This window comes from Rhodamnia argentea, chromosome 8 (assembly GCF_020921035.1).
Source record: "Rhodamnia argentea isolate NSW1041297 chromosome 8, ASM2092103v1, whole genome shotgun sequence".
Classification (NCBI taxonomy): domain Eukaryota; kingdom Viridiplantae; phylum Streptophyta; class Magnoliopsida; order Myrtales; family Myrtaceae; genus Rhodamnia; species Rhodamnia argentea.
In genome coordinates this window covers 21,890,428-21,916,298 of record NC_063157.1, presented here as the reverse complement: position 1 = coordinate 21,916,298, position 25,871 = coordinate 21,890,428, and the positions used below count along the sequence as shown (strand labels likewise).

The following is a 25,871-nucleotide window of genomic DNA, read 5'->3' as shown; positions in this document are numbered from 1 at the left end:
TTAAGAGCTTTGCTGTGATACTAACTATTGCTTTTTCGATAAGAAGCCATGTAATTTTCTAAAGAGCTTGAGTGGATGGGCCGTCTGGAGAGCATCTTGTGCAGGTATTGAGTAGAGATTTTGCTTAATTTGGTATGGCATTAACTGACATCTAGAACTATATAATTAGATTGCCATAAAATACCCCACGTTTGTATTCATAATTGAGTAACATTGGGACTTTTTTGGGTGTACAAGATGTTGATCATTTCATTTTCGTTATTAGGATAATTTTTCTTACTATCTCTACTTATCTTACTTTTAAATTGATCGCAACCCTTTTTTTTTTTTTTTATAATTTGTTATTTAGTCTTTCTGACTAAAGTGGCCGACCACGCCAGTCGATATAAATGCACCGATTTAGTTTACTGTTTAGTTAAATACCATAATAATTGGCAAATCATATTTTTTCCAAATATTGTTTTTGCTCCAACCATATGAAATATGCACCTCAATTATCTTACCCCGTGCATTTTCATTTCCAAACAGAGCGACACTCTCGAACGTTGGAGCTGCGAACTATCAATTATGATCCCAGGTCTCTCTCTCTCTCTCTCTCTCTCTCTCTCTCTCTCTCTCTCTGCGCGATAGCGCCGGCGCGCTCGCAATGCGATGGATTTATCGTGGGTCTGACGTTCTTAGCTTTCTTTAGCTCGTCAAGAGCTCGCGATGTTCCTTTATACACCAGATGCAGAATGATTGCGCCGGTGCCGATGTCGTTCTTAGTTGCACACCAAGTGTTTGCTGAATATCCCGAGAGACGTTGCGTTGATGGGCATCCTTTTTATCCTGCTCTCTTTTTGGGTTTTTGGTGTGAACGAATGTGTTATTTGCTAGTCTTAGGATGGGGAGGGGGACGTCAATGTGACTAAGAAGGAAACGGGCGTGAAATTGTCATTGTGCTTTTTCATGAAGAAGCGTTCTTGGTTTCCATTTTTCATGCTTTTTTTTTGGGGAGCGGTGTCCAAAATCTATCCAGGAAACTTAGAATGACTTCTACGACGCTTCTCTCTCAAGTACATTATAGCCTTTTTGGTCAATGTAGGAGAGGAATAGTATTGTGATGTCAGTCCTCATCCTATGCCTCACGCATAACTCATAGATATCCCCTCTGTTTCGCGTTGAGTTAGATGAACTTCCCCTATGTTTGTCTGCGTGCTTATATGGTTATAGTCATGAAAATTTTAAAATGTTAGCTCGAGTATTCAAATGGCCCTCCTCATATGTGTGGGAGTGATCGTTTCTTGAAGGAGTTTATAACCTTATATAGGCATATTTACATTGGGAATATTAGAGCTACCACATTCGACTTTCACTAAAAGATGTCACAGGAAGCTGCATTTTCAACTGCAGAAAGTTCTGAGCTTCGTTGGAGTGCCTAGATAACAAGAATTGGCATTTTCTTTTGTTGGATCGACTATCATCTAAATGGAAGCTCTTGTTTATGTTTAGCATGAGGCATTCTTTTCACTTTTTCAAAAAAGTATCAGTGCCAGAATATGCAATGTTAGCTTGACAATGTAAAATATCAGGCATTTGAATCACCATTTACAATCTGTCTGTAAAATTAGACTCGAGAATACCAGACAAACTCATCTCTCTGTCCCCTGCAATGAGTGACCATGTTATGTTGGTGATTTTATGTCATTACCACGTCTAGAGGATGAAACTGTAACGCTCTACTTTCATAATTTGCTGTTCCCAGGGTTAGCAGCCGGGTACGTTCAACCCAAAGTTGTAATTACACCGAGGACACAAATCCCAGGTATGTGTTTTCAGATAATGTCCAACCCATGAGAATATTATAGTACTCACTTTGTTATTCCAAAAGTTCAAGTTCAGCACCGTCTTTGCTCTCTTCATCTCTCTCTTTATGCACATTCATTAAACATATACACATATATCTGTTTAGAATTCCCCTAGTTTAGTAGTAAATCTGTGCAAGTTATTCAATATATTTATTCACTTTTGTCTTGTTTATGTATTTGTAGGTTCAAAACTCGCTGAATGGGTTTCGTCAAGAGATAGGACATATATGAAAGGTAAAGTTACTTGCAGTTTTGCTCAGTTGACAACTGAAGCCTCCTCGATAGATGAGGATAAAAAAACCAGGTGGCCTCTGGTAAAGATGTGTGGAATCACATCACCTAGAGATGCCGCCGCTGCCGCAGAAGCTGGTGCGGATTTTATTGGAATGATTCTATGGCCAAACTCAAAGCGTTCCATATCACTTTCAACGGCCAAGGAGATTTCAAAAGTCGCAAGAGAATATGGGGCTCTGCCAGTTGGTGTCTTTGTGGATGATGATGCTGACACCATACTAAAAGCTTCTGATGCAACGAATCTTGAATATGTTCAGGTACATGCCCATCTGATCCTGACAATCTTGTCTTAAATGTGACAACTTGTGACCTGGTAACATTTTGAAGTGGCACAGCTTCATGGGAACGGTTCTCGGGCAGCCTTTTCAGTTTTAGCCCAAGAGAAACAGATAATCTATGTTCTCCATGCACATGAAGAAGGCCACCTTTTGAATCAGATTTCTGATGGAGAATCTTCTCTAGTTGATTGGATCCTGGTCGATAGTGCCCAAGGTGGCAGGTAAGAGCAGTTCTCGTACGCATTCTTAGTTAGCAATTGGCAGAAGCATTCTTGCTTAGCAAAAATTATATTATCTCACTGGAGGCCTTGTTATCAATTTCTTCATGTGGGGTTCTCCAACCGTGATGATATTTGAAGTGCATGTATGGGTGTTCCTGTGCATATTGGTGCATGGAATGAGCAAGTATGAGCCCGTGTGCTGCTTGTGGAGGGGAAAAGCAAGTGTTCTTTTTGTCCCTTCTGTCAGCATATTACTGCATGTGGTGAACTCATTCCATTTGCTTATTTCTGAATTTTGCTGGCAGTGGCGAAGGATTTAATTGGGGCCGGTTTAAGTTACCAGAAATCAGAAGTAAGCATGGGTGGCTCCTGGCTGGAGGGATAAATCCTGACAATGTTTGTGAAGCTCTGACCACTCTCAAACCTCATGGTGTCGATGTTAGCAGTGGAATTTGCGCTTCAGATGGCATCCAGAAGGATTTGTTGCGGATATCCTCATTCATGAAAGCCGTAAATTCCATGCGTCGTTGATTGATGAGGACTAGGGCAATATAGAGCTCTTTGTCTACAGATTTGGTCTTGAGACGTATAGATTTCAATTTTTCCCTCTTTGGAACATTTTCATTCTCAATGGAAAGTGCTCTGTTTCTAGTCTCCGATTACTCTCAGTAACTTTTTTATTTTTATGTGAATGATGAACGATTCCCTCTTAACAGCCCCTTTCTGTCAATCTATGCGAGCCAATTAAGGGAATTATTTTATCTAGAGATGGAAGTGACATGAATATTAGATAATAGACGGATTGAGAGCCATTACTTAACTGTTAACAGTGGTTCTTCAAAAGGTTACCTGAGGGGTACCCGGCAAATAATCATGCAAGCCGCCATGCATGGCTAATGATGAGGAAAGAACTTCTTGTCTTTTTCACTTAAGAAAGGGAGGGATGTTCTTTCCCTCCAATTACATAAGACAAACTTTATAATCCCTGTGCAACAAGAGAGATACCTTAAAAAAAATCTTCAGAAACATCTGGCTCTCCATTGTTGGTTACAGAAAAGAATGGATGGCGGCAAAATAGTTTACATGTCTAGATGGATAAAGGTGGGACGCTAAATGGATGGTCTGAAAGAATTGTCATATATCAGGAAGCTCTGGCATTGGTTTTGGGTACCAGGAAAGACCACTTCATCTTCATCCTCGAATGTTTGAGTTAGACCCACTGAGCTTAGGGTCTGTTCGGTAGTACACAATATCTCCAGAATCACTCACATAGTGGTCCTCCTTCATGCTCTTTGTAAGGACCTTGAGCAAGTGAAGTGGGAGAGGCCCAGATTTCTTTGGTTCTCTGTAGTACTTGCCAAGCACTGGCTTAGCTGCTTCAGTCTGCAAATGGATGAAGCCAACAATATCAGAGATCATCTTGCAGTGGAAGTGGAATAATTACTGACAAGTGATCAATGATTTAGCCAAAAGAGAAGGAAAAGTCAAAATGCTAGTCACTTACTGCTTCTATTAAGTGGTAGTGTGGAATCTGAGGGAAGAGGTGATGAATGACATGGGTCCCAATGTCATGGTGGACGTTGTTGATCCATCCATAATCACGGTCAAGGGTTGTGAGCCCTCCTCTCAGATAACTCCATTCCTGTGGTCCAGAGAACCAAAAATTTATCGGCTTTACCCAAATGATATCTATAACAGCGAATGAACCTCAATCTGCTACTCTCTACCAACCACTACAACAAATCTCTCTCTCTCTCTGTCTCTCTCTAGTATACAAGACCATGAATCGAGCACGACATAAACAACTTTAGCTCGAAGTCAATATCACGACAAGCAAAGATCGAATTACCAGCTCTCCTAAGTTGGAGGTTAAAAAGTAGAGAGAATCCAAAAGTTTTACCTCGCCCCGGTACCATGGCAATTTCTCGTCATGGCCATGGTGATGCAAATAAGTCACCAAATCCAACCAGGCCACAAATGTCTGCACCCAAATTCAGGATCAGAATCTCATTAAACACTTAGAAAAGAAACGCACACAATCAGACAGAGAGAAAGAGAAAGGGAGAGAGAGAGAGCTTACAAAGTAAGGAACACCATAGAGCTTAAGCAGCTGAATGGGGCCCATAACAAAGGCAAGGCATGCAAGGATTGCAACCATTGCAGTCCAACAAGCAGTCGATGTGATCACATCTTTTCTCTCGTTCGGGACAAATAAGTCGCTGTTCGGGTTGTAATGAGAGCCTTTCTTTCCAGGACTTCGACTCCACTGGCGATTCCATCATCACATCAAACATCACCAACATACAAACAACTTAGAAAAACAGGCCAATCAACTATCATACTAGGAAACAGCAAATTATTAGTCCCCCAATATTAGCAGATACCCGAAGAGAAGGGCTTTACCAGATAGATAGGATAAGCCAACATGGGGAATGGCAAGGTGAACCGCAGCAATTTGGTGACATTGTCCAGACTATTATATATCCTCTCCGACAACTGAAGAAACGATTCAAAGAAAAAGCTTGTTACTACATTTACAGAAACCAAATGGACAGCAAAGGGAAGAAATTTCCCATCTTTAAATTACCGGATGCCACGATTCATCGTTCTCGACGTGTCCGTGGTTCTGGTGGTGAGTTCTGTGGCTAATTCTCCTGCAGTTTTCATGGAGGATGAGGCCAAATTGGTGATCAGACAATTTATTGAAGCAGGACGTCTATTCAATTCAGAATGAGCCAGAAATCTTTAGTAACTGACCATCCATGATACGGGACAAGGATTGAAGAATGAAGCAAATGTCCAACCACACTGTTTAGCTTCGGATTATTGGAGAAACTGCCATGACCACTGCACATCACAAGCACAAAACTTTTTACAAAACAGATATGAAACTAATTCCCAATGCAAGATGTCTGAACATTCATGTACTCTACAGCAAAGTATTCTCAAAGCAAACAGAAATAACATCTTATGTTAATCGTGGAAATGTCCACACACATTCAATTAAATCAGAGTTGCCAAAAAGATCCCATTTCAGTGGGTTGAAAAGAACATTACAACGGCTTCAAGATAGAAGATTCTTGCTCAAAGTCATTCGTTTTCTTCCACAATTCAAGAATTGAAAAAGTGTTTGTGATGATTACCAATCATGGCCGAGAACAAAGAGACCCCAGAACATAGTTCCCTGAGCAAACCAGTAGAGAGGCCAAACAACCCAGTTGTTGAAATAAGCAGCAACAGCAGCCAATCCAAGAACCACCGCCACATCTCTCACCACATAGCTCATTGACCTCCACGGGTCCTTCACCCAACAATGCTTCGGAATGGCTGCTCTGATATCGGCCAACTTGAAAGGGGGAGGTGCGCTGGGGTCGAACCGACCTGGCACTTCGCTGAGCCCATTGATTCCATTTTCTTCGTGTGCTACCTCTTCAAGGGACGCGGGTTTCACTGGTGTGCTTACATTCAGCCCCCAGTTTCTTTCCCTTGACCCGCTCAAGGCCTTCGGTGAAGGGCCAAGAGTATGCTTCTTGCACGATTGAAAAGGTCTGATCCTGGCTGAAACTGTGGTGCTGCCAGATGTGAGGCCAGTTCTGGGGTTAGCATATATCCTGGGGAGGGGTTTAAGGCCACATTCTGATAGCACCCAGCTTGCCATTGGAGACCCAGAAGCAAAGAAATGCTTGGTTTCCGCTTTCTAGGTCTCCCTCTGATTTATCAGAGGGAGGGAGGGAGATAACGTTAAAGCTTTAAACTTTAGAGGGAAGCAAGGGATACGAGGAGATAACTCAAGGGCTCCTCTCCTCCACAACCAGCTATTAAAGCACAAGAAATTTTGCAGCTTGTTTGTCCTCTCCCTTCTCTCTCTCTTTCTCTCTCTCTCTCTCTCTTCTGTGGGCAACTGGCTCTGTTCTGTTCTGTCCCTTCTGATCTGAGATGCTCAATTACATGGTACAAGGCCGTCTTTAATCACCTATAAATTACAATGAACGGGCGGTGGGTCGGTAGATTGGACGTTGATTCTCATTGGACGAGTGCAGGGGTTGTGAACCGCTGCCGAGAAGTGGGGATGCAAAAGACATATCGATTCCCACCTTGACCACCGCTTCTTTGGAGGTGGCCCCCGCACGTGAGGAAAGGCAGGGGGAGGCGTCTGACGTGGTCAAATCTGGCTCGTGCAGATGGGTCTCCAAGTCAGATGTATACAGCCGCTTTTACTTTCTTAGGGCTGCTTTTCAAACATCGATGGCATGGGAGTCGTACGGTTTTCTTAAAATCCTCGATGGGGTGTTCAATGTGATGAACGCGAAGCTCATTCCAGGAAGGAAGTCACACTTCAAAAGCATATGATATTCATGGGAGTTGCTTTTTCTTCTAAGTCACAGTCGTCATAGATTAGAGGAGTCAGAGCTCGCCAACTCTCCAAATTCTCATCTTTTGACCCTTTCTACGGGATTTGCTCATCTTGTTTAAACTCCAACAACTATAGGAAACTATTATCGTTCATTACGTATCGATATGTCGGTGTACCTGATGATGTCGTCTTCATAATTAAGCTCTTGAAAGAATGAGATTACCAAATCATACGAATAAAGCCGAGAGTTCTTCATACTTGAAGAAAAAAGCTCCCTTCATGAGTGTCGCAATTCAACTTTGAGAAATGAATTTCGTGATTTGATAATTTTTTTTTTTTGTGCTGTTAAGAGAGCAGTATAGATGGTAAGGGTACATATATTTTTGCAATAAAACTTCTGTAGAATGGGGCACTTGTATCCAGTAACGCAATTAGGGTAACTTGACTGTCATTATAGGATGTAATTTTTGGCATTAAAGAACCTTCTCTTTTCTTTTCTTTTCTTTTTGGTGAATTGGAATTTTTTTTTTCTTATGATACTACTATTTCCCTACCCTTCTTCAAATTCCCTCATTTGAGAATTTTCCTTTACTAATATAATCGGATGCACTCTCTCTATAGATATCTCCACGTATCCTTCGTGATTCATATGTCACGATTATGCTCCATCATGGTCGCAATATCTTCCCATAAAATGATCAAAATATTGTTGATTCGTCACGACGTACTGGTATATCTTATGTCGTGTAGTGGGCTTTTGCAATTAATCTATTCGTCAATTGACCGAGAACTACCTTACCAAAAAAAAAAAAAAAATTGACCAAGAACTAGCAAGAAATCCATTCAAATAATACAAAGTCGACACCACTACTCGTCATCGTATACTATATTTGTGTCATTAAGAAACGCAAGAATCCGTCCACTTGCTCACATCACATCACATCTCTCGTACGAGAGTCCTATGAATTGAATAGTAGGACGCGAAGAACGCGGATGTATGAAAAGTAGGACGGAACCTAAACCAATCTGCCGTGATGAAATGTTTAGGCATCAAAAGTTAGTCGTAAAGTTGAGGTTCATTCCGAGTCCACCGCAATGACTCTGTGGAAAAGTCAAACGCGGTATGAAACAGGACCACGTTTCTCACATTCTGGTCGGAGAAAGTAGACGGATTCATGTCCTGATCGATAAATTTTTTTGGGGGTGTTCATACTGGCGAACACCGTCTTCCCTCTGCTGGTCATGGAGATCCTTTTCCACCAAAGCAAGCGAAATGCATATCAATTAACTTCTGGGATGACGCTGTGAACATCACCTATACAGATTGTACCAACAAATGACTGGATCTCTGCACCAATTTAACCAAGACAGAAGGAAATTCAACCATTCTTCGCAGAACAAGGATTAGGACGCTCAGTCATACCGAACAAGTCCTTGCAATAGATCGAGGGATGCATAAAACTTCAAGTGTTACCATCACAACTTTCCCAAATCCGCACTCGAAGAAGGGAAGAAAATTAAAACAGAGCTTGAACTCTTGTTTCGTGAGGGGTGAGCCACACAACCCAGAATGCAAAGGTTAGAGATGGACAAAATTGAACGGGCATCCGGCCATAAGTCACCCGTAACATCCAACACTTCTGGACTACAAAATTAAGATCGCAAGATGGAATCCCTTTTTTTTTTTTTTTGGCATGAGAAACGGAAAAAAATCTCGGTTTTCTATTCATTATTTAGCAAATTTTACTTGAGGCAAGCCTCTTTACAAGCAGACAGGATCATTGAAAATCAAGATCCTAAAAAAGAGAGGAGATTTATTTACATTTGTAGATATTGATTCACAGAATTACATAAATAACATACTTTAACAAAACTTATTCCCCGTTGCCCCCCTGTTTGCGTTCTTATACTGTACATGAATGGAGGGAAGCTATAATATCTATAAACAATACGGCTTTGCCTTTGCTGGCTATCAAAGAAAGCCCAGGACAACTAATTAAGATTGCAGTAGGTATTGGTTGGTGCACAACATATATTAATACCCATTTAGAACATATTCCACCATTTGCGGTTTTCCATTCTCTTTGCAAGTTCACTCGCCATGGAGGCAAAGTCTTCAGCTCCATTTTGCAGCTCTTCAGTTCGTCTGCTAATCCTCTGTTAAAGATGGCAACAAATTCTTAGCATTAGCATATTTGTTCCAAAGGTACAAGACTCCCACCATATAGAAGGACTCTGTCTAGAGGAACGTATTGCAGAGATGGTGATGAGAAAAGTTAATTCTAGAGCCAACTCAAAACCGAATCCTCTTAAGTATTTTAGCTGCTCCATTGACAATTCTCCAACTCAACAATCTACTATCTACTCTTTTGGCCCATTAAGATTTTAACAGTTATTCAAGGTGATCTAGGACTACTCTACACTCTTCTACAGTATAACTTAGGGCCCTTCATGCGAAGACAACACTGTTATCCATCCTGGGACAACCACATCTAAAAAGTTAAACAGCAAGAATCAATTGTCCAAAAACGTTGAAGCAAAAGTAGATGGATAATTTAGTAGTAATCATTCACACGTGCAGTTATCAACATGCTGGGTGGAGGATTTTAGGTGAAAGCTTGAAAGCGGGGGCGCGGTTTAGCCAGAGAGGGGGATAGAAAGAGCAAACAAAAGGTCCTCGTCAAATACTAAATGTTTCGAAATGAAATATATCAGGTCTCCTCAAGCTTAAATTGCTTCTCAAAAGGGCTTTATCGAATTTATGAATACAGAAACGGAAAGAAAGAAAAAAATCCTACCTCAAGCTTCTCTTGGCGTTGGACAAGTTTATCCCGAGCTTGTAATGCTGCTGAAGAGGCATCCTGAAATACACCTAGTGTAAGTTATGTAAAGTACTAGAGCACTGAGATAATCTAGACCACCAACTCAAATCAATTTACCCCTGTTTTCCTATATTTGGCAATAATTTCTTCACGAGTTCTGGGTCTTGGTTTTGTATCAGCACTAGCACCCTCAAATAATCTTTCCCTCTCCCCCTTTCTTGCTGCAAGGCAAAAATCGTACTATTAAAACTGCCTTCAAATACAAAGAACTATTGTAGCTTAAAGAAATTATGTTCTACCACTTTCATCATGCTTGGTTTGATGAGATGATGATGAGACAGTCGCGGGTTCATCAATTTCAATATCATCTGCAGTAATAAGTTGAATGTCAAGGAGGAGGGGCAAAGAAAGGTCATCAAGCTAGGAATGAGGTTGAAGTGAGATCTCTGACCTATATTTAGCTCAATGACTCCATCATGAGCGGTCGGATTTGGAATGGAAGTCCTCAACGTTAGAGGCTCAGAAAATATGCCTTCGAGAAGTAAAGGATCATTTGAACCCGCTTCACTAAGATAAGAATTATCGTCAACTTCACCCACTTTGAGGCCCTTAATAATACCGCCAAAAACCCCTCGACCGGCAGTTCCCTGCAGCTATAGTTCTTAGATTCAGATGTATTCATTTGTTAACCAAACAGAGAAGTAAAAAGGCAACCTGCAATTTCTTCTGATCTGGAGATAAATTTGTGCTTGCACCTACAGCAGCTGCGACGACATCATCATGGAGGCAAGGCAAGGAATCAGGAATCCTACAAGATCACAAGAATGCTTAAGTGGGTGCACGAGAGAGAGAGAGAGAGAGAGAGAGAGAGAGAGAGAGAGAGAGAAGAGAGAGACCTCAAGTCATTTTCGTGAGCTGATAAGGATATGAATGCAAACTCACAACCATTGACCTAGAAAAAAGAAAAATGTCATCATGAGCGAGAAGAACCATCAAGACCATTTCAAAGCTAGTTCTTCCTTTTGAAGCATCTCCTTACTCCATCTAAGTTGTTTGTCATTGCCTGGTACCTGGATAGGATTGATCAGATTCCTGGGATAAATCCCGTAAAGTTTCTTCACCTCAAGCTTTCCCTTGAAAACTCTCTCAACATCTATAAATGTCCATTTTAAGATTGAAAAAGTAGCTCTACCGAATTAAGCTCATGCTCCGGTTCAATAAAATATCTCAGTGTATCATATTCAGATCTTGTTAAAGATGAAAATGAGAGTTCTGATGATGAAGAATTCTTTCTCCTCTTTCAAAGGATCTAGGCTAAGAAAAATCACAATTCTGTACCAGGTACTGATATTTAAAGAGAATTAGGGAGTCGTATTCTAAACTCCAGAAAAGAACTGACCAGGGCAATTTTCCCATTGCCACCTGAGGACATCATTTTATCCATGTTGGTCTTAAAGCTCCACCTCAGAATGGACATCAAAGAGCTTTCTGCCACCACTTCCAAGTTTAACAAAGACCTGTCCATAAATGATCATTTCCATCAGAAAAATCTCATCACCGGAGATTCTTTGCCAAAACACACTACCAAATGGAAAGTATAGGGAGGCAAAACAATTCGGAACTCAGCAACCACTACTGCTGGTCAAGATTGTCCACCTTACAGCAGATTCCCAAGCAGCAACATTAAGGGAGAGATACAAATGGTCACCTTACCTTATTTCAATGTCTCCAGTCTGATAAACAATTACTAATCCAGAATCCTTCTCGTCTTTTTTCAGGACTGTTGTCCAACAACATGGTTTTACGAGGTTGACTTGTCGAATGAAGTTATTGTCAATCTGCAAGACTGCCAGTTAACAAACTTCCACATTAAAGAGCACTACTGGAGGTGATGATAAGTTAAATAGATTGCACCTCAGTAGCAGATGTCAAAGGATGTAAGCTTATTATATCTTCACAGCAGAGTAAAACAAACAATCTTGGTCCCAGTCCAAGAGGGGTAGCTTGAGAGCAGGCTGCTGATTCAGATATTAGGGGATTACTTCCCTGGTCAAACTTAGAACCTGCATTTCCCTCTTTGACTTCACCGTCCTCTGACAAGTTCACCGGATGAGAGTCAAGAGAGACTTCAGAAACAAGATGACTGCTTTCTGTGTTCAAAGTTGAAATAACTTTCAGGAAATTGCCACTAAAGAATTGCCTAAAGTTAATCTTCTTCACAAATGAAAATTTCTTGCCTATTATATGCAGAGATATAGCAGTGTGGTTATTTCCAGAGTGGAACCACTGAGAGCCGATGATATCACCATTGGAACTATCCAATATTGCAAGATGTGCATTTCTAGTCAATATGAATAAAGGTGGCTCTTCAGGATTTCTTAGATCTCTGCCTTCAGATTCACTCAGACCGTTTACCAATTCGCTACATTCTGCAAATGTACTCACAACTAGAGAAATGACTGGGGAACTTGAGTCTGATGCCCTGTCCGTGACAAACAGAACTGACATAGTGCTAGTATCAAACACTGCCACCTGAAAACCAAGATGGAAAAGTAAAATAGTGAACCCAATGGACATGAAAGATGGCGAAATCATCAAAGGCTCAATTCATGATCCACACCTGGCCACATTCAAATCCAACAAGAAGTTTGGTTCCAGAATTTCCAAATTTTAGAGTGCCAATGGAAGAATTGAGTAAAGAAAGTATGGCTATGCACTGTGGCCCATCCTCTTGGACTAAATTTTGAACTGCACAAAAGTTGCAGACCGTTACACACACAATAGCATTCAAATGAGTACCGACACCTTAGCTCAGCAAGTTAGATGGGTATAAGTACAGGCAAATTGCTACTGCCAACCGGGGGCGTGATTATTTAGAGTCCACAGATATTGCATGCTTTCATAAGTTAAGACCAGAGAGTTACTTCTTAAAGGGTTACTCCCATCTTTCAAACTAGATAATGTTGTGAATCAAAACCTCCGATAGAACAGTCAACCATGGGCGGGAGACGTTGATATGTGAGATGGCCATTTTGCCTTTTAAAGAAATTCTTATTAGGAAGGTTATGCACCCCCATCACCAGCTTTCGCTAATCTTGGGGCATGTAAAATGTTGAAATATCTTTGGGATGCTTCCACATGCACCCTAATTGCTTAGTGCTTTCACAAAAGGGTAAAAGAATATGCTGCATGGTTCCTTCAACCTGTTTCATACACCTCCAAAATCCACGGCTTCTTCATATAGTGGCTAGTCATGAAGCTTTCTTTAAGAAACATTCGAAGCGTTCGCATAGATTCAAACTGTTTAACAAGTCACAAGTACTCTACTATCATACCTTTATTCTCTGTTTCTGTCACAATGTGCAGGGTTGATTCGTCTGAACTATTATTAATCAACTTGTACAGACAAACCTACACAATCACAATTTGAGAAAAGAGGTTCAGTGTACTGCTAACATTCGGTTATGGAAACATCATGCAACTAATTTTTAACTCTTACAAGACCGCACTCATTTCCAACAGCCAAACTTAAAGTGGTTGAGCAAAAATCTATGGATGACACTGCTGCATTTGCACCCGGAATCATGATATCTGGCACCTGCACAATACATAATATTGCTGTTTACTCATCCCCCAAAAACAATAATGATATCGTCATATGAAGAATTGCCTTTGTAGAAAGGCTAGACTGCCAGCAGCTGAGGAAGTAATGGAAGTATGAAAGGCAAAGTAGTCAATGACATTTGGTGGTTTATGGATACTGCATTGAGACACATACCCCTGGATCAAGAACATAGATCAGTGACAGAGTTGGGCATGTTGCGTCCCACATTCGAACCGATCCATCTCGATAACCTGCTACATATATCCTCTCGACTTGATTCACTTCTGAAAGGCGAAGTTGACTAGGGACCCCACCGGTTAAAGGCCACTCAGTATGGCCGGTTGGAAGATTGTTCTTCAGGTGATGTTTTGCAGCTGCAACCATCTAATTAAGGGAGAAGACCTAGATTGATAAATTGCTGTCCACAGAGTATTAAATTTCCATGAAAGCTGTATAAAGGACCCCTGAAAAGTCGGACAGAGGCCAGAAATAAGCCATACCTTTGAAAAAGCTCCGGAAAATGCCCCATCAGCATGTACAAAACCAAGGTGACTCACAGTCATTTGCGGTTCCACAGTAGGTATGACCATTGGATATGGCAGTGGAGAAACAGTAGCTTTTGTGTCCTGCTGAGACGTTAAGGCAGAGAGACAGCCTTCATCATAGACATGCAGTTGTCCTGGATTCGTTAATACAATGAGGGAACTAGCGTACACTCCACCAATTGGACTTGAAGTAGGTAACAAAACCATATCAGCATAAGAACCATTAAGCCTGAGGTCCACACGACCAATGCATTTCACTTCTTCAATCCCAGAAGCCCAATTAAGACTCAGAATCTGCAAAATTCGGTGAAACGATGATATAATACCTAGTTAATTGGTGCTGTATAAACAACAATCTATGTATTACTGAAACCTTCCACTAAGCATTGATCATATATTTTCCATTATAAAAGCAAAGTTAGACTAATTGCATTTTCAGACAGCCAAGAGCTATTACAGGACAAAAAACAGCTGGAAAGCAGGAAAACTAACCTGTACCGCTGTTAAAGAAATCAATCAGTAATTTTTAATCCTTTTACTTGTCCCATTTTAATGACATTAAGCTTTAGTGGCCATTGCTACTTTGCAAAATGGAAGTATTTCATCATAGTGACATAGATCATTCGCCTAATCACACTATTGCAGTGAGTTGCTTAATTGTTGATAGCAAACACAATTTATCCTATGAAGCTTGATGATTAAAGGGTGCAGCAATTTGGATTAAAAGCTGACCGTCAACACTTCTTCAGAACCGATTTCATCACCCCCATATACAAAAAGTTGGCCCCCATGACCATTCCGAGAACTACTGGCAGACCAGTGTAACACAATGACTGGAAGTCTTCTGTCACCAGAGGCTATCTGAAGCTTAACAACATCATTAGACACTTTTCCACCATGCTGATTTCTGGAGACAGTAGTAGACATGTTCCACAACAATATATCCCCATCGACATAACCAACAGCCAGAACAGATCCGTCTGCAGATAGCCAACAAAGAGAGCTTATCTCTTTATCCATCGGTTCACTGTCAGAGATATCCTCAGAAAGCTCATTTCTTGCTATTTTTGGCAAGGAGATCACTGTTCCCTCCTTCAATTGGAGATCTTTTTGGCCTCTTACTAAGACAGCCTGATTTGCTGAAATATCCCAGAGTACAATCAACCCATTCTCGTACGCAATTAACAGCCTGCATGCAATCCAATCTCTTTATTAGCATTAATTCACCCAGACACAGCATATGCTAAAGGGCAGTGTATAAACCTTACACAGTCATACATCCCACTACTCAAAAGTACCCATCAGTTCATTTAGAAAGAGAACGGTCTCAACTGTTGGCCTGGCTTAATATATAGTTAGAATATGAAAAAAAGAATATACAAACAAATTTGAAGCATTTGCACTGCAGTATATGCATAATCATATTATCTCATGTACTGGCTAAGCTGTCATCCTGTTCCAGGGGATCCATGCAAAACGGGAGTAATAATCCCCAGTTTTTCTGCATATCGGGGGCCATTCCAAATAAACAAAGCCACCAGCTCAATGTACCATCTCCTAGTCTTATAACTTCAGCATATGTGGCAAAGTTGCACTCAAAAGCTTGAAGTTGGTCATTTTGAATTCAGATGGACCTTGTCAGAAAGAAAATGAAACATAGTGTATTAGGCCATCCACAATGAAGCACTCCAGGCCAGAAGTCATTGAATGACGTTCATTTCAACAAAAAGTTGAACAAATGGTAAACCTTCGAAGGCCCATTGAAAAATGGGTGCTCTCACCAGGATCATCCAAAGACAAGTCACCAAATTAAAAACCATAATCATTAATTTGGCCACCATCGAGTTTTCATTTTGCAAGACAACTTCGATGCGACTTAGAAAGTGAACAAATTACATGGCATTATGCAAACTATATAATCAGGCTAAGCTATAAAATAAAAAACCATAAGGAGAATAGAGCGTATTTTATTATACCTGTTTCCCAGGGAACAAGGTTGTGTAAGAACCCCCACAACAGACTGACGATGAGGCACAGAAATTGCAGCTGCTTCTGGAAGCCAGACAGGAAATTGGAATTATTAACTACAGCTAAGAAACTATAGGAACACATAATGTTGAAAATATAAATAGTCACTTTAATTCCATATATACATGGCGAGGTCAACTGTTTTCAATAACCCTATATAGCAGGATGCACAACATAAGTCGCAATCATATGGCAGAAACCATGTTTCTATCCCTACATGAAGAAAACACTTAGTTATATTATATCTTTGTATGAGTGAAATTATTCATCAAACGGTAGACTAGATATTTTCCTAGACACAGATTTGGAGAAAATGCTGTTTATATAAGGGAAAAGGCATCTTAGCAATCCATTTGCACCATGTCGATATGAGATGAGGTTAGACAAAGCAGCATAACTGTCAGTTACATACATACTTCTAGTTTACTTCATGCAAGAATCAAACTTTCATATCATTGAAATAAAGTTCATGCCGGGACGTAAAAATTAAAACCTTGGGCTTATCAATTTCCAAAAATGAACCGGATCAACTGGACAGCCCATACACGTGAAGCTACCAAGATCCAAAATAATGCTAATGCAGTGAGTCTATTGACTCCATTTAATGCTAAAAGAAATGCAAAGACGAGTTGAGTATGAAACGAAGTAGAATGGATTTGTTAGACCATTTACAAGGGAATGTGTTGAAAGATTACCAGCAACTGAATCTGCTGGAATAAGGTAAGGAAGTTGAACAATCTGTCTTTGGCCTGCATCACACTTTAGCACAAACACCATACCGTTCTCATCCCCAATATACCTGAACAGAAGACCAGATCTCATGGGTCTGATAGGCTCTAGACAAAGGAAAATAACTGATAATGGAATGTTTCCAGAGATAGTAATTTGTACATGTATCCAGTCCCCTGAATCACTGAAAAGGCAGTTATATTTGATTCCCACTGTAAAGTACATGCAACATTCCTATACTTTATGTCCCAAACCTGCCAATGTCAACAGTCTATTAAGCCAGTCAACACAAAGTTGAACAAGTGCCAACAATTATACTGAGAAAATGAAATTGAGAAAGGCAAACAGGCATTCTTCCGAAAGAAGGAAACACCAGATAAGAATTTAATTTATTGGAACTAAAAGATCACACGGACTTAAGAGTTTAAACCTGTATGTCGTTGTCATTGGATATACTGACTAGGAAACCTTGATTTTGCAGGAACTGTTGAAGGACATAATAATGTTAGCTGGTGAGAATCAACTTTGTAAATGAATGGCAATGGACTTTATAGAGATACAGAACTTCATCTTTTTATACTCCATTCAGAATGATGTACTTCACCAGAGTTACTCCTAAACGCCGTAAAAAATGCAAATGAAGATAACAAATTATCCATCAGAGAAAAATTGACAGACCTCTAAGTGCTTAAATGGCAACTGCTTTGCAGATACAAATAAAGCTTCGATGTTACCACCCCCAATCACTTTGATCCGACCATCCCTGCAGTTGAATGTATTGAATCAGGGTCAAAAGTGGGCAGAGTCACATGACCTAGCAGCCTACTTTGCTATAGGCGCTTTGAGGGTACAACTACAATATTTTGCAGAAAGACAATGGTCAAACACTTCTGCAGAGGATTAACAATCACAGAATGATTCTTTGATGGAATAAATAAAAGATAAACACAGTTTCATCTCGCCTTGAAATTCATTTACGTAGTCAACAGGACATCCAACTCACAAAGTTCCTATTGCCAAAAGGCTCTGAATGGGATCAAGAGCCATAATAGATGCAGTAGAGGGAATGCCATAATGAACAGTAACGCGAGGGTCCAAATCCATAGATGTCAAGCCTCCAAGTGGCACATTAAGCTGCAAAAGGGAAAGCAGTAATGCAAAAGACTGATCAAAGTTCCACATAAAAGATTAGAACAGACAAGAATATTTAGGTGCTACTCCAAATTCATCCCTTATCCACGGGATACGAACTGAAAGACGATTCAGATGTAGAAAAATTGCCGGAAGAATTGTGGAAGAACTTAAAATCTAACGATCAAAGAATACTATGATGAACTCCAGATGGTACATGCATGTGGCATTTTGAATGCCAGAACTTATCCTCTAAAGGAAACACCTTTTTTTGATACTATTAGTGACAAATCCACCTAATGAACGGTTTTGTCTGCATAGTGAGATGACTTTGCACTTTATCTCAAGCCTATGGGAAAGGTGAAATTTCCTCGAACCCCATCTAAGTACAAACTCTCTCTGATCCAAAAAGGCTCAAATGCCCTCCAAGCTGCCTGGTGTATTGAACAAGAACACACAAACTCGATTATGTGCAACGTGGGAAATTGACCCATCTAACATTTTCTCTTCTGAAATTGATAAAACCTGCACGACTTTGTGACATTATCATGGAATCTCCTCATTGTACAAGGTCATAATAAGCAACCATAACCAGAATCTTTCAAGAACTCGGCACTAGCGACCTTGCCATTGCCATTTCCCGCGACATCTGGTTAAATGGGCAAAGATGGCCAAGTCCAAGTTTTGCAGGCGTCAAACAGTAGACTTTTCAATGAAAAACATCAAACTCATCGATACATGCTCATTCTCCATTGCTTTCACGTATAATTTTATGACATGTCCACCAACAAAGTTCTCGGTGAAATGACTCTGGTTCAGCATTTTGTGCACGCTATATCCAGGGGATCGATACTCCTGTAATTTTCGGCTAATGGGGCAATGCTATTTACCCAAAACCGATCAAATTACCATCTGATTGCGATTTCCTTTCAAATTCGTCCCCGTCGATTGATGAAATGAGGAAAAAACACAGACAAAAAAAAAAAAAAAAATGACCTGCCCATGACCGAACAGGAAACCAACATTCCTCCACAAACCTCGGGGAGCAAACATCGAACCTGGAATTCCGCTATTCAGCAATGAAATTCAATTCAATCAACAACCGACCGAGACGGGTCAACACGAGCAAAGAAATAAATGCTTGGGGTGAACCTGAGGAGCTTGCGTTTCTCGCTCTTCTTCTCCGGGATTGCTGCGACGTCGATGTTGCTGCTGCTGCTGCTGAAGCTGCTGCGCGGCCTTCTGCAACAATCGCTTGGCGAACATGGCGAATCAATTTGAGAAGCTCCTTCGTCTCCGCGAATCACCGAAAACAAGAAAAGTACGCCGTTTTTTGTTTTTGTTTGCTCAATTCGAAGTTGGAGGAAACATGTGTCGCCAAGTGGGCAGGCGCGGATTATGACGCGCGATGCCGATGAAGCATGATCGATCATCTGATGGAGAATCGATGGTGATTTTCCAGCCCTCCGATCGGGATGGTTAATCTGTAGACTTCTGAGCCGAACATTGACTAATTCGTTCTTTCTGGATAATAATATTTTATGACATTTTCCCCGAGTACAGCAAAGCATATTCGGCTGTTCTGAATTTGGGTTCGTCGTTGAAAATTGAATTTATTTTCGGGCATTTCAACTTTGAAGAGGAAAAATGGACGGGCATTTGACAAAATTGATGAATCACACACACTGGTGCATAGCTTTGTCTGTGTTAGATTTAAAGAAGTGAATAATGGAATGCTAGATTTATAATTAAGCACAATGTCAATATAAGTATACATACAAAGAATGGTATAAACGTAAATACATACATTAAAGGAAAAACCCTAGTCCTAATATATATATATATATAACACCCCCTTCAAACTCAAGATGGGTCAACCAATGAGAGTTTGGAAAGAAAAGCAGCAAATCGTTGTGATGTAAGAGATTTGGTGAATAAGTCGGCAAGCTGGGCTACAGAGGCTACAAAGGGAAGAAAAATGATATGTGCTTGGAGTTGATGACGAGTGATATGACAATCAATGTTGATGTGCTTGGTACGCTCATGGAAGATCGGATTTATAGCAATGTGAATAGCACTCTTGTTGTCACAATGAAGAGGAATGGGATTAGAGGAGGCAACACCAAGATCGGCAAGGAGACAACGAAGCCAAATAATCTCAACCGTAGTGTCGGCCATAGCACGATACTCGGACTCAACAGAAGAGCGAGACACGACAGTCTGCTTCTTAGCACACAAAGAAATCAGAGAATCACCCAAAAAGACACAAAATCTCGTAATGGACTTGCGGTCGGTAACATCCGAAGTCCAATCGGCATCAGAGTAAGCACGAAGAGCAAGTGAGGAAGTTGATAGGAGAAAAATTGAGCGTGTCAGAGTACCACGAAGATATCACAGAATCCGGAGTACAACAGCATAATGAACTGTACGAGGAGCCGCTACAAATTGACCGACAAGGTGAACAGCATAGGCGATATCGGGACAAGTAGTCGTAAGATCGACAAGACTGCCAACAAGAGCCCGATGGCGAGTGACATTAGACAGAGGCTCATCATCATTCGGACGAAGGCGTAAATGAAGTTCAACAGGAGTAACCGCAAGACGAGTATTAGATAACTCGGCATGAGCCGGATGTCGGCGATGTACTTCTGCTGGAAGAGAAGAATACCACGTCGATTGCGAGCAACCTCAATACCGAGAAAATAACGTAAGAAACCTAGATCCTTCATAGCAAACCGACGGTGAAGATATTGCTTAGTATAAGTAATATGAGCAGAGTCATCCCCGATAATAATCATATCATCAACATAGAGTAGCAAAATAGTGTAATCGGCATGAGAAGTGTGAGTGACCATAGCATGATCATTCTCACTCCGAACAAAACCAGCTGACCGAACAACAACTGCAAAACATTCAAACCAGGCTTGAGGAGCTCGTTTGAGACCATAAAGGGCCCAACGAAGACGACAAACCTAACCGGGAGAATGAGCTAGACCAAGAGGTGACTACATATAGAGTTCCTCATGAAGGACCCCATGAAGAAAAGCATTCTTCACATCAAGCTGAAAAAGAGGCTAATTACGAATAGATGCGACTATAAGAAGAGTACGAACAGAAGCCATTTTGGCAATAGGAGCAAAGGTCTCCTTATAATCAATCCCATACTCCCGATCAAAATCACGTGCAACGAGACGCACTTTATAGCGCTCAATACTACCATCCGAGTGAGTCTTGATTTTATAGATCCAACGACAAGATATCAAGGACTTCCCTGGTGGAAGAGGCACAAAATCCCCTGTACCCGTGCGTTCAAGAGCAGACAATTCCTCATACATAGCATCACACCATTCAGCATGTTGTACGGCCATACGATAATGTGATGGTTCCTGTAAAGTGTGGACAGCAGCCATAAAGGAACCAAATTCATCGAAATAACTTGTAGCAGCCATGTACCTAGCTGGAGGACAACGATCTCACGGAGGATTCCACCGAGGGGAAGGGGGGGCGAGAATCGTCAAGAGGCGTCGAAGTGGCGGGTGAAGTAGATGAGGAAGGAGGCATAACGGAAGAAGGTGGTGGCACTGGGTCTAACGGAGAAGATATAATAGGAGGAACAAGAGATGAATCAAGAGGAAAATCCATAAAAATAGATGGGGCGGACTGTAAAGAAGTAGAGGTAGCAGAAAAGAATGGTAGGTGCTCAAAGAATTGAACACTACAAGAGATACGAATATGCCGTGAAGAAGGATAATAGCACCCGTAGCCTTTATGTTACGTGCTGTAGCCCAAGAAAGTACACTGAACTAACCTTGTAAAGAATTTGGTATGCTCATGAGGTGGAAGAAGCACATAACACGTACAGCCAAAAATACGAAGTTAGTGATAAGTGGGTGGTTTCGAGAAAAGACGTTGGTAAGGGGTGGCTTTGGAGAGGACAAGAGAAGGAAGTCGATTTATGAGATAGACAGCAGTAGAAAGTGCTTCGGTCCAAAATTCGGTAGGAACAGAATTGGACAACAAGAGAGCACGAGTAGTATTTAGAAAATGACGATGTTTTCGCTCGGCAAGACCATTTTGAGCGGGAACACCGAGACATGACAACTAAGGTAAGGTTCCACGAGAAGTTAAGAAAGAATGAAAAGCAGTAGAAAGATACTCCCCACCCGAATCAGAACGAAAACCTGTAATAGTTTTAGAGAATTGAGTAGAGATCATGGCTATAAAGTTTTTATAGATAGAGAGAAATTCATCATGAGAGCGCATGAAATAAACCTAGGTATAACGAGAATAATCATCAATAAACAATACATAATACTTGAAGCCACTTTTAGAAATTTGGGGAGTAGGACCCCAAACATTTGAATGTACTAAATCAAAACAAGAAGTGGAAATAGAAGAACTAATAGGAAAAGGAGGTGCGGATTGTTTAGCTAAAGGACAACTAGTACAAGGACGCATAACAGTAGATTAAATAGGCCCAAGTACACCTGGCCGACGCAGAAAAGATAAACGGGAAGCAAATATATGACCCAAACGTTGGTGCCAACAGTCAAGGTCGAAGATAGCGAGAACATGTTGAGGTGAGGGAAGCTGGAGATGCTGCATCGTATACAATCCTCCAAGATGCTGCATCGTATACAATCCTCCATGTCTACTACCTCTGCCAATCATCCGGCCACTCGTACGATCCTGTACAACACAAGAATCAACAGTAAATGTCACCATATAACCCATATCAGCAAGTTGCCCAACAAATAAAAGATTCGGGGCTAAATACGATATATGCAACACATTAGGCACATTAAAGCTGCCGGGGATAGTAATATGGCATTGCATAGTAGCGGTAATAGAGGATCCATCACCTGTAAAGAACCCTTGTGGATTTTTTAGTGTAGTTTGCTGAGTGAGGTGATGAGCAGAGGCGATCATGTGATGAGCGGCCCTAGAGTCAAGAATCCAAGAAGAACTCTCACTCGAGGATTGCGCGCGGCGGCGGTAGCAACAGTAGAGGATACACCCGAAGAACCAAGATGAAGCCGAGCTAAACGAGAAAGTTGAGCCTCAATATTAGCAAGACGATCATCTGAAGATGAGGATGGAGTGGCACGATCCGCGGATGGAAAAGAGACAAGTACAACGGAGCGCGAGGGTGCATCCGGGAAGATCATGCATCTTCCGAAAGCATCGATCCTCGGTATGTCCATTTTGCTTACAGAAGTTACAATAAAAACGTGAACCTCGTTGAGAAGAGGCACGCCGGGAGCCACGCACAGAACCACGCTAAGAACCACGTTGAGAGGAGACAGATTGAACACCACGCCGAGAGGAGCCGGACCGGAAATCAGGCTATGGGGTGGCCGATCTTGCAGAGGGATCCGGAGATGGAGGAGCACCAAGAATCCCTCATCTAGTTTCCTTAGCCTGAAGTTCTTTGACTGCATCCGAAAGAGATGGTGCGGGATAACGATAAAGAATCTGACTCCGAACTCCCTCAAATTCTGGTGAAAGTTGCATCAAGAATTCGTAAAGACGATTCTTGTTCCGATCTTCAAGTTTAAATGCAGCACAAGTAACACAACCAACACACGTGGGACATGCTAGACGAGCCAATACATCAAGTTGAGACCAAAGAGATGTTATATAATTATAAAATTCACGAATTGATCGTGTGCCACGAGTGGCACGATGAAGTTCCTGCATAAGCTAATAAACATGAACAGAACTTGTTTACGTACACATCTCAACAATTTGATCCCATAACTGTTTTGCACCAACAATGCGAGTAAATTGGGGGTGAAGATCGGGGCTAATAGAACCAAATAATATTGCCCATGATTTTCGATCGGCAACATGCCAAGCCCTAATTTCATATTCGCGTCGCGTAATCTAATCAGTATTAGGTTTATGATCGGCGATATCGGACAAAGATGTAGGACAAGAACGAGTAACCATCAACATGCTCATATAAATCATGATAAACAAGAGCAGCCATCACCGAGGGTTTCCAAATAACATAATTAGAGCCATCCAACTTAACATCAATGCGATTAATCCGATCACTATCAGCCATTAATTTTGAGATCAATAAATCAAAGTGGAAGCAAATATATATATGAGTGAAGAAGATAGAACCCAAGATCGGTTGCGAGAACAATGCGAAAGATGAAGAAGATCGGGCGAGACAAAGTCGGACAATCGCGAAGCTATATTGATGAAGACAATGTAGCCGGCGTGAAAACGAAGGCGCAATGAAGAAGACGAGCGAAATTTTTTTTCTCGGGGGCAAACCGTAGTCGTTGATTAGTGTACGGTACTCACAAGAAAGCAAACCCTAGCTACGATACCATGTTAAATTTAGAAAAGTGAATAATGGAATGCTTGATTTACAATTAGGCACAAGACCGATATAAGTATACATACAAAGAAGGGTATAAACGTAAATACATACACTAAAGGAAAAACCCTAGTCCTAATATATATAATATATCTAACAGTCTGGATCGACTTTGAAAGGGAAGTTGTTGTATGTTTTAATGCATGTGGCGTTTTATTTTGGGAAGTGATGCAAATTTGTTCTAGGATTGAAATTTGATACCTCAAGCCCAAGCCAACTTTTTTTTTTTTTTGTCAGAAAAAGTCTTCTTTCATAATTTCATTATAAGATGCTTGGGCCTCCGAACAGATAAGGTCTCAAAGAGCTAAAGAAGGATTAGTAATCAAGGAAAATTCTTCCTTGCATGGGTCTTGGCGATCTGATTCGTCACTTGGTTCTCTTCTCTTTCATAATAGGTTTTTTCTTTTTTTGGTCGTAACGGGGCTATTTGAAATTGCTTAAAAATGCCCATTATTCTATTGCATTCGAGGATAAACAGGGTCACCTCCCATGAGCACGGATGGTGATCTTTAAGTGCACTTGTTACGTTTACATAGTTTGACTTCAAAGTGAAAGAAGGATAAGATGGAGCTTAAAAAAGACGACGGGCTTCTAGACAAGCAACAACTTCAATATTCTCGACCAAATTTGCTCGGACTTCCTTTGTGAAACCATCCATTACTCTCTCAACAAATCGAAACCAACTTGCCAGGTGAGAATTTCGACTCATTACTTATCATGGTGGTATTCATTCAAAGAATATCTCTTGAAGTATGAACTCAAAAGATGTGAAAATTATAATCGAACGATTGATAGAAACATAACGACCCAAATGAGATTAGATGGGTCGTTCTAGACTCAAAATTTAAGCAAGTAAGCCCCCGTTCTAGACTCAAAATTTAAGCAAGTAAGCCCCCGTTCCACGATTGATGTTGTGATTTTTCGAGTCCAATGTTGTTATCGCTTCTCTAACTTATCCCAAAATGAGTATATCCATTGAAATACCCCAAAAGGAAAATGTTAAACCCTTTTACTTTTTTCAAGAAAAAATCGTTAAGGATAATAGGAATCAAACTTAATATTGAACCTCTTCACCAAAAAGAAAAATTAATATTGAACCTTATAAATTATGCAGATTAACCAATTAATTTCGTCACCTAAATTATGCTATTGTTCTAATAATTTTATCCCTAATTCTAGTATTCCTTTGTTTTGGGACAGGAGTCAGAATCATGATGATGGACCCGTGCAAAGTCCCGCCTGCCGCCTGCCACCTGCCACGAGAGGCACAACTTCCGTCGCAACAAGGCAAGCGAGACACTTTTTATCCGCAAAAAAAGTGTCGGAATTTCTTGGAATTTGAACAAAATAACTGCAAAAAGAAACCCAAAAAAAAAAAACCATAAACTCCAATATGCAAAAAGAGTGCCATAGTACTCATTTGGTCTTTTTCCCATGTCCATTGATTCCTGCTCACCCTGTCCCAGTTGGGTGGATCCCACTCCACAACCACAAAAGATGGAAATTAATTTGCTTCTCTATTCGAAATGATAGAGCAACAAACGTCTCAAATTTGGACACGCTAGGAATTTAATTTCTCCTAACGCCACTCGTAAATAATAACAAGAACAATTAGATTAGTATA

The 25,871-nt window shown here is 40.8% G+C and overlaps 3 protein-coding genes across 10 annotated transcripts; 1 reads left to right on the top strand and 2 right to left on the bottom strand.

Moving 5' to 3' along the window:
• Positions 1-524: 524 nt before the first annotated feature.
• On the top strand, positions 525-3,294 carry LOC115748109 (N-(5'-phosphoribosyl)anthranilate isomerase 1, chloroplastic-like). 4 transcript variants are annotated; one of them, XM_048283760.1, is made up of 5 exons: positions 525-577; positions 1,745-1,804; positions 2,031-2,398; positions 2,477-2,640; positions 2,946-3,294. In XM_048283760.1, exons 1-5 carry the CDS (start codon positions 568-570, stop codon positions 3,169-3,171), a joined length of 828 nt encoding a protein of 275 aa, XP_048139717.1. In that variant the 5' UTR covers positions 525-567; the 3' UTR covers positions 3,172-3,294. The 4 variants fall into 4 exon arrangements, with proteins under 4 accessions (XP_048139717.1, XP_048139719.1, XP_030540373.2 ...); XM_048283762.1 differs by lacking the exon at positions 525-577 and adding an exon at positions 1,615-1,672; XM_030684513.2 differs by lacking the exon at positions 525-577 and having other exon boundaries at positions 1,677-1,804.
• Positions 3,295-3,537: 243 nt separating this feature from the next.
• LOC115748108 (omega-3 fatty acid desaturase, chloroplastic-like) lies at positions 3,538-6,595 on the bottom strand. The gene is made up of 8 exons (XM_030684512.2): positions 5,784-6,595; positions 5,398-5,487; positions 5,228-5,294; positions 5,044-5,136; positions 4,721-4,906; positions 4,541-4,621; positions 4,145-4,282; positions 3,538-4,023 (listed from the first exon to the last, which is right to left on the bottom strand). The coding sequence occupies exons 1-8, from the start codon at positions 6,296-6,298 to the stop codon at positions 3,832-3,834; spliced, it is 1,362 nt and encodes a 453-aa protein (XP_030540372.1). The 5' UTR covers positions 6,299-6,595; the 3' UTR covers positions 3,538-3,831.
• Positions 6,596-8,699: 2,104 nt separating this feature from the next.
• On the bottom strand, positions 8,700-19,402 carry LOC115748104. Of its 5 annotated transcripts, XM_030684506.2 has the most exons (25): positions 19,006-19,401; positions 17,726-17,856; positions 17,401-17,485; positions 17,153-17,206; positions 16,885-16,976; positions 16,689-16,792; positions 15,942-16,017; positions 14,698-15,154; positions 13,921-14,259; positions 13,595-13,804; positions 13,316-13,414; positions 13,152-13,227; positions 12,437-12,564; positions 12,054-12,348; positions 11,731-11,966; positions 11,530-11,654; positions 11,216-11,333; positions 10,713-10,768; positions 10,531-10,624; positions 10,268-10,469; positions 10,116-10,184; positions 9,934-10,037; positions 9,793-9,855; positions 9,041-9,151; positions 8,700-9,008 (listed from the first exon to the last, which is right to left on the bottom strand). In XM_030684506.2, the coding sequence occupies exons 1-24, from the start codon at positions 19,117-19,119 to the stop codon at positions 9,041-9,043; spliced, it is 3,438 nt and encodes a 1,145-aa protein (XP_030540366.1). In that variant the 5' UTR covers positions 19,120-19,401; the 3' UTR covers positions 8,700-9,008. The 5 variants fall into 5 exon arrangements, with proteins under 5 accessions (XP_030540366.1, XP_048139713.1, XP_048139715.1 ...); XM_048283756.1 differs by having other exon boundaries at positions 8,700-9,151; positions 10,116-10,188; positions 10,416-10,469; positions 19,006-19,402; XM_048283758.1 differs by having other exon boundaries at positions 8,700-9,151; positions 10,116-10,188; positions 10,416-10,463.
• Between the last annotated feature and the right edge of the window lie 6,469 nt (positions 19,403-25,871).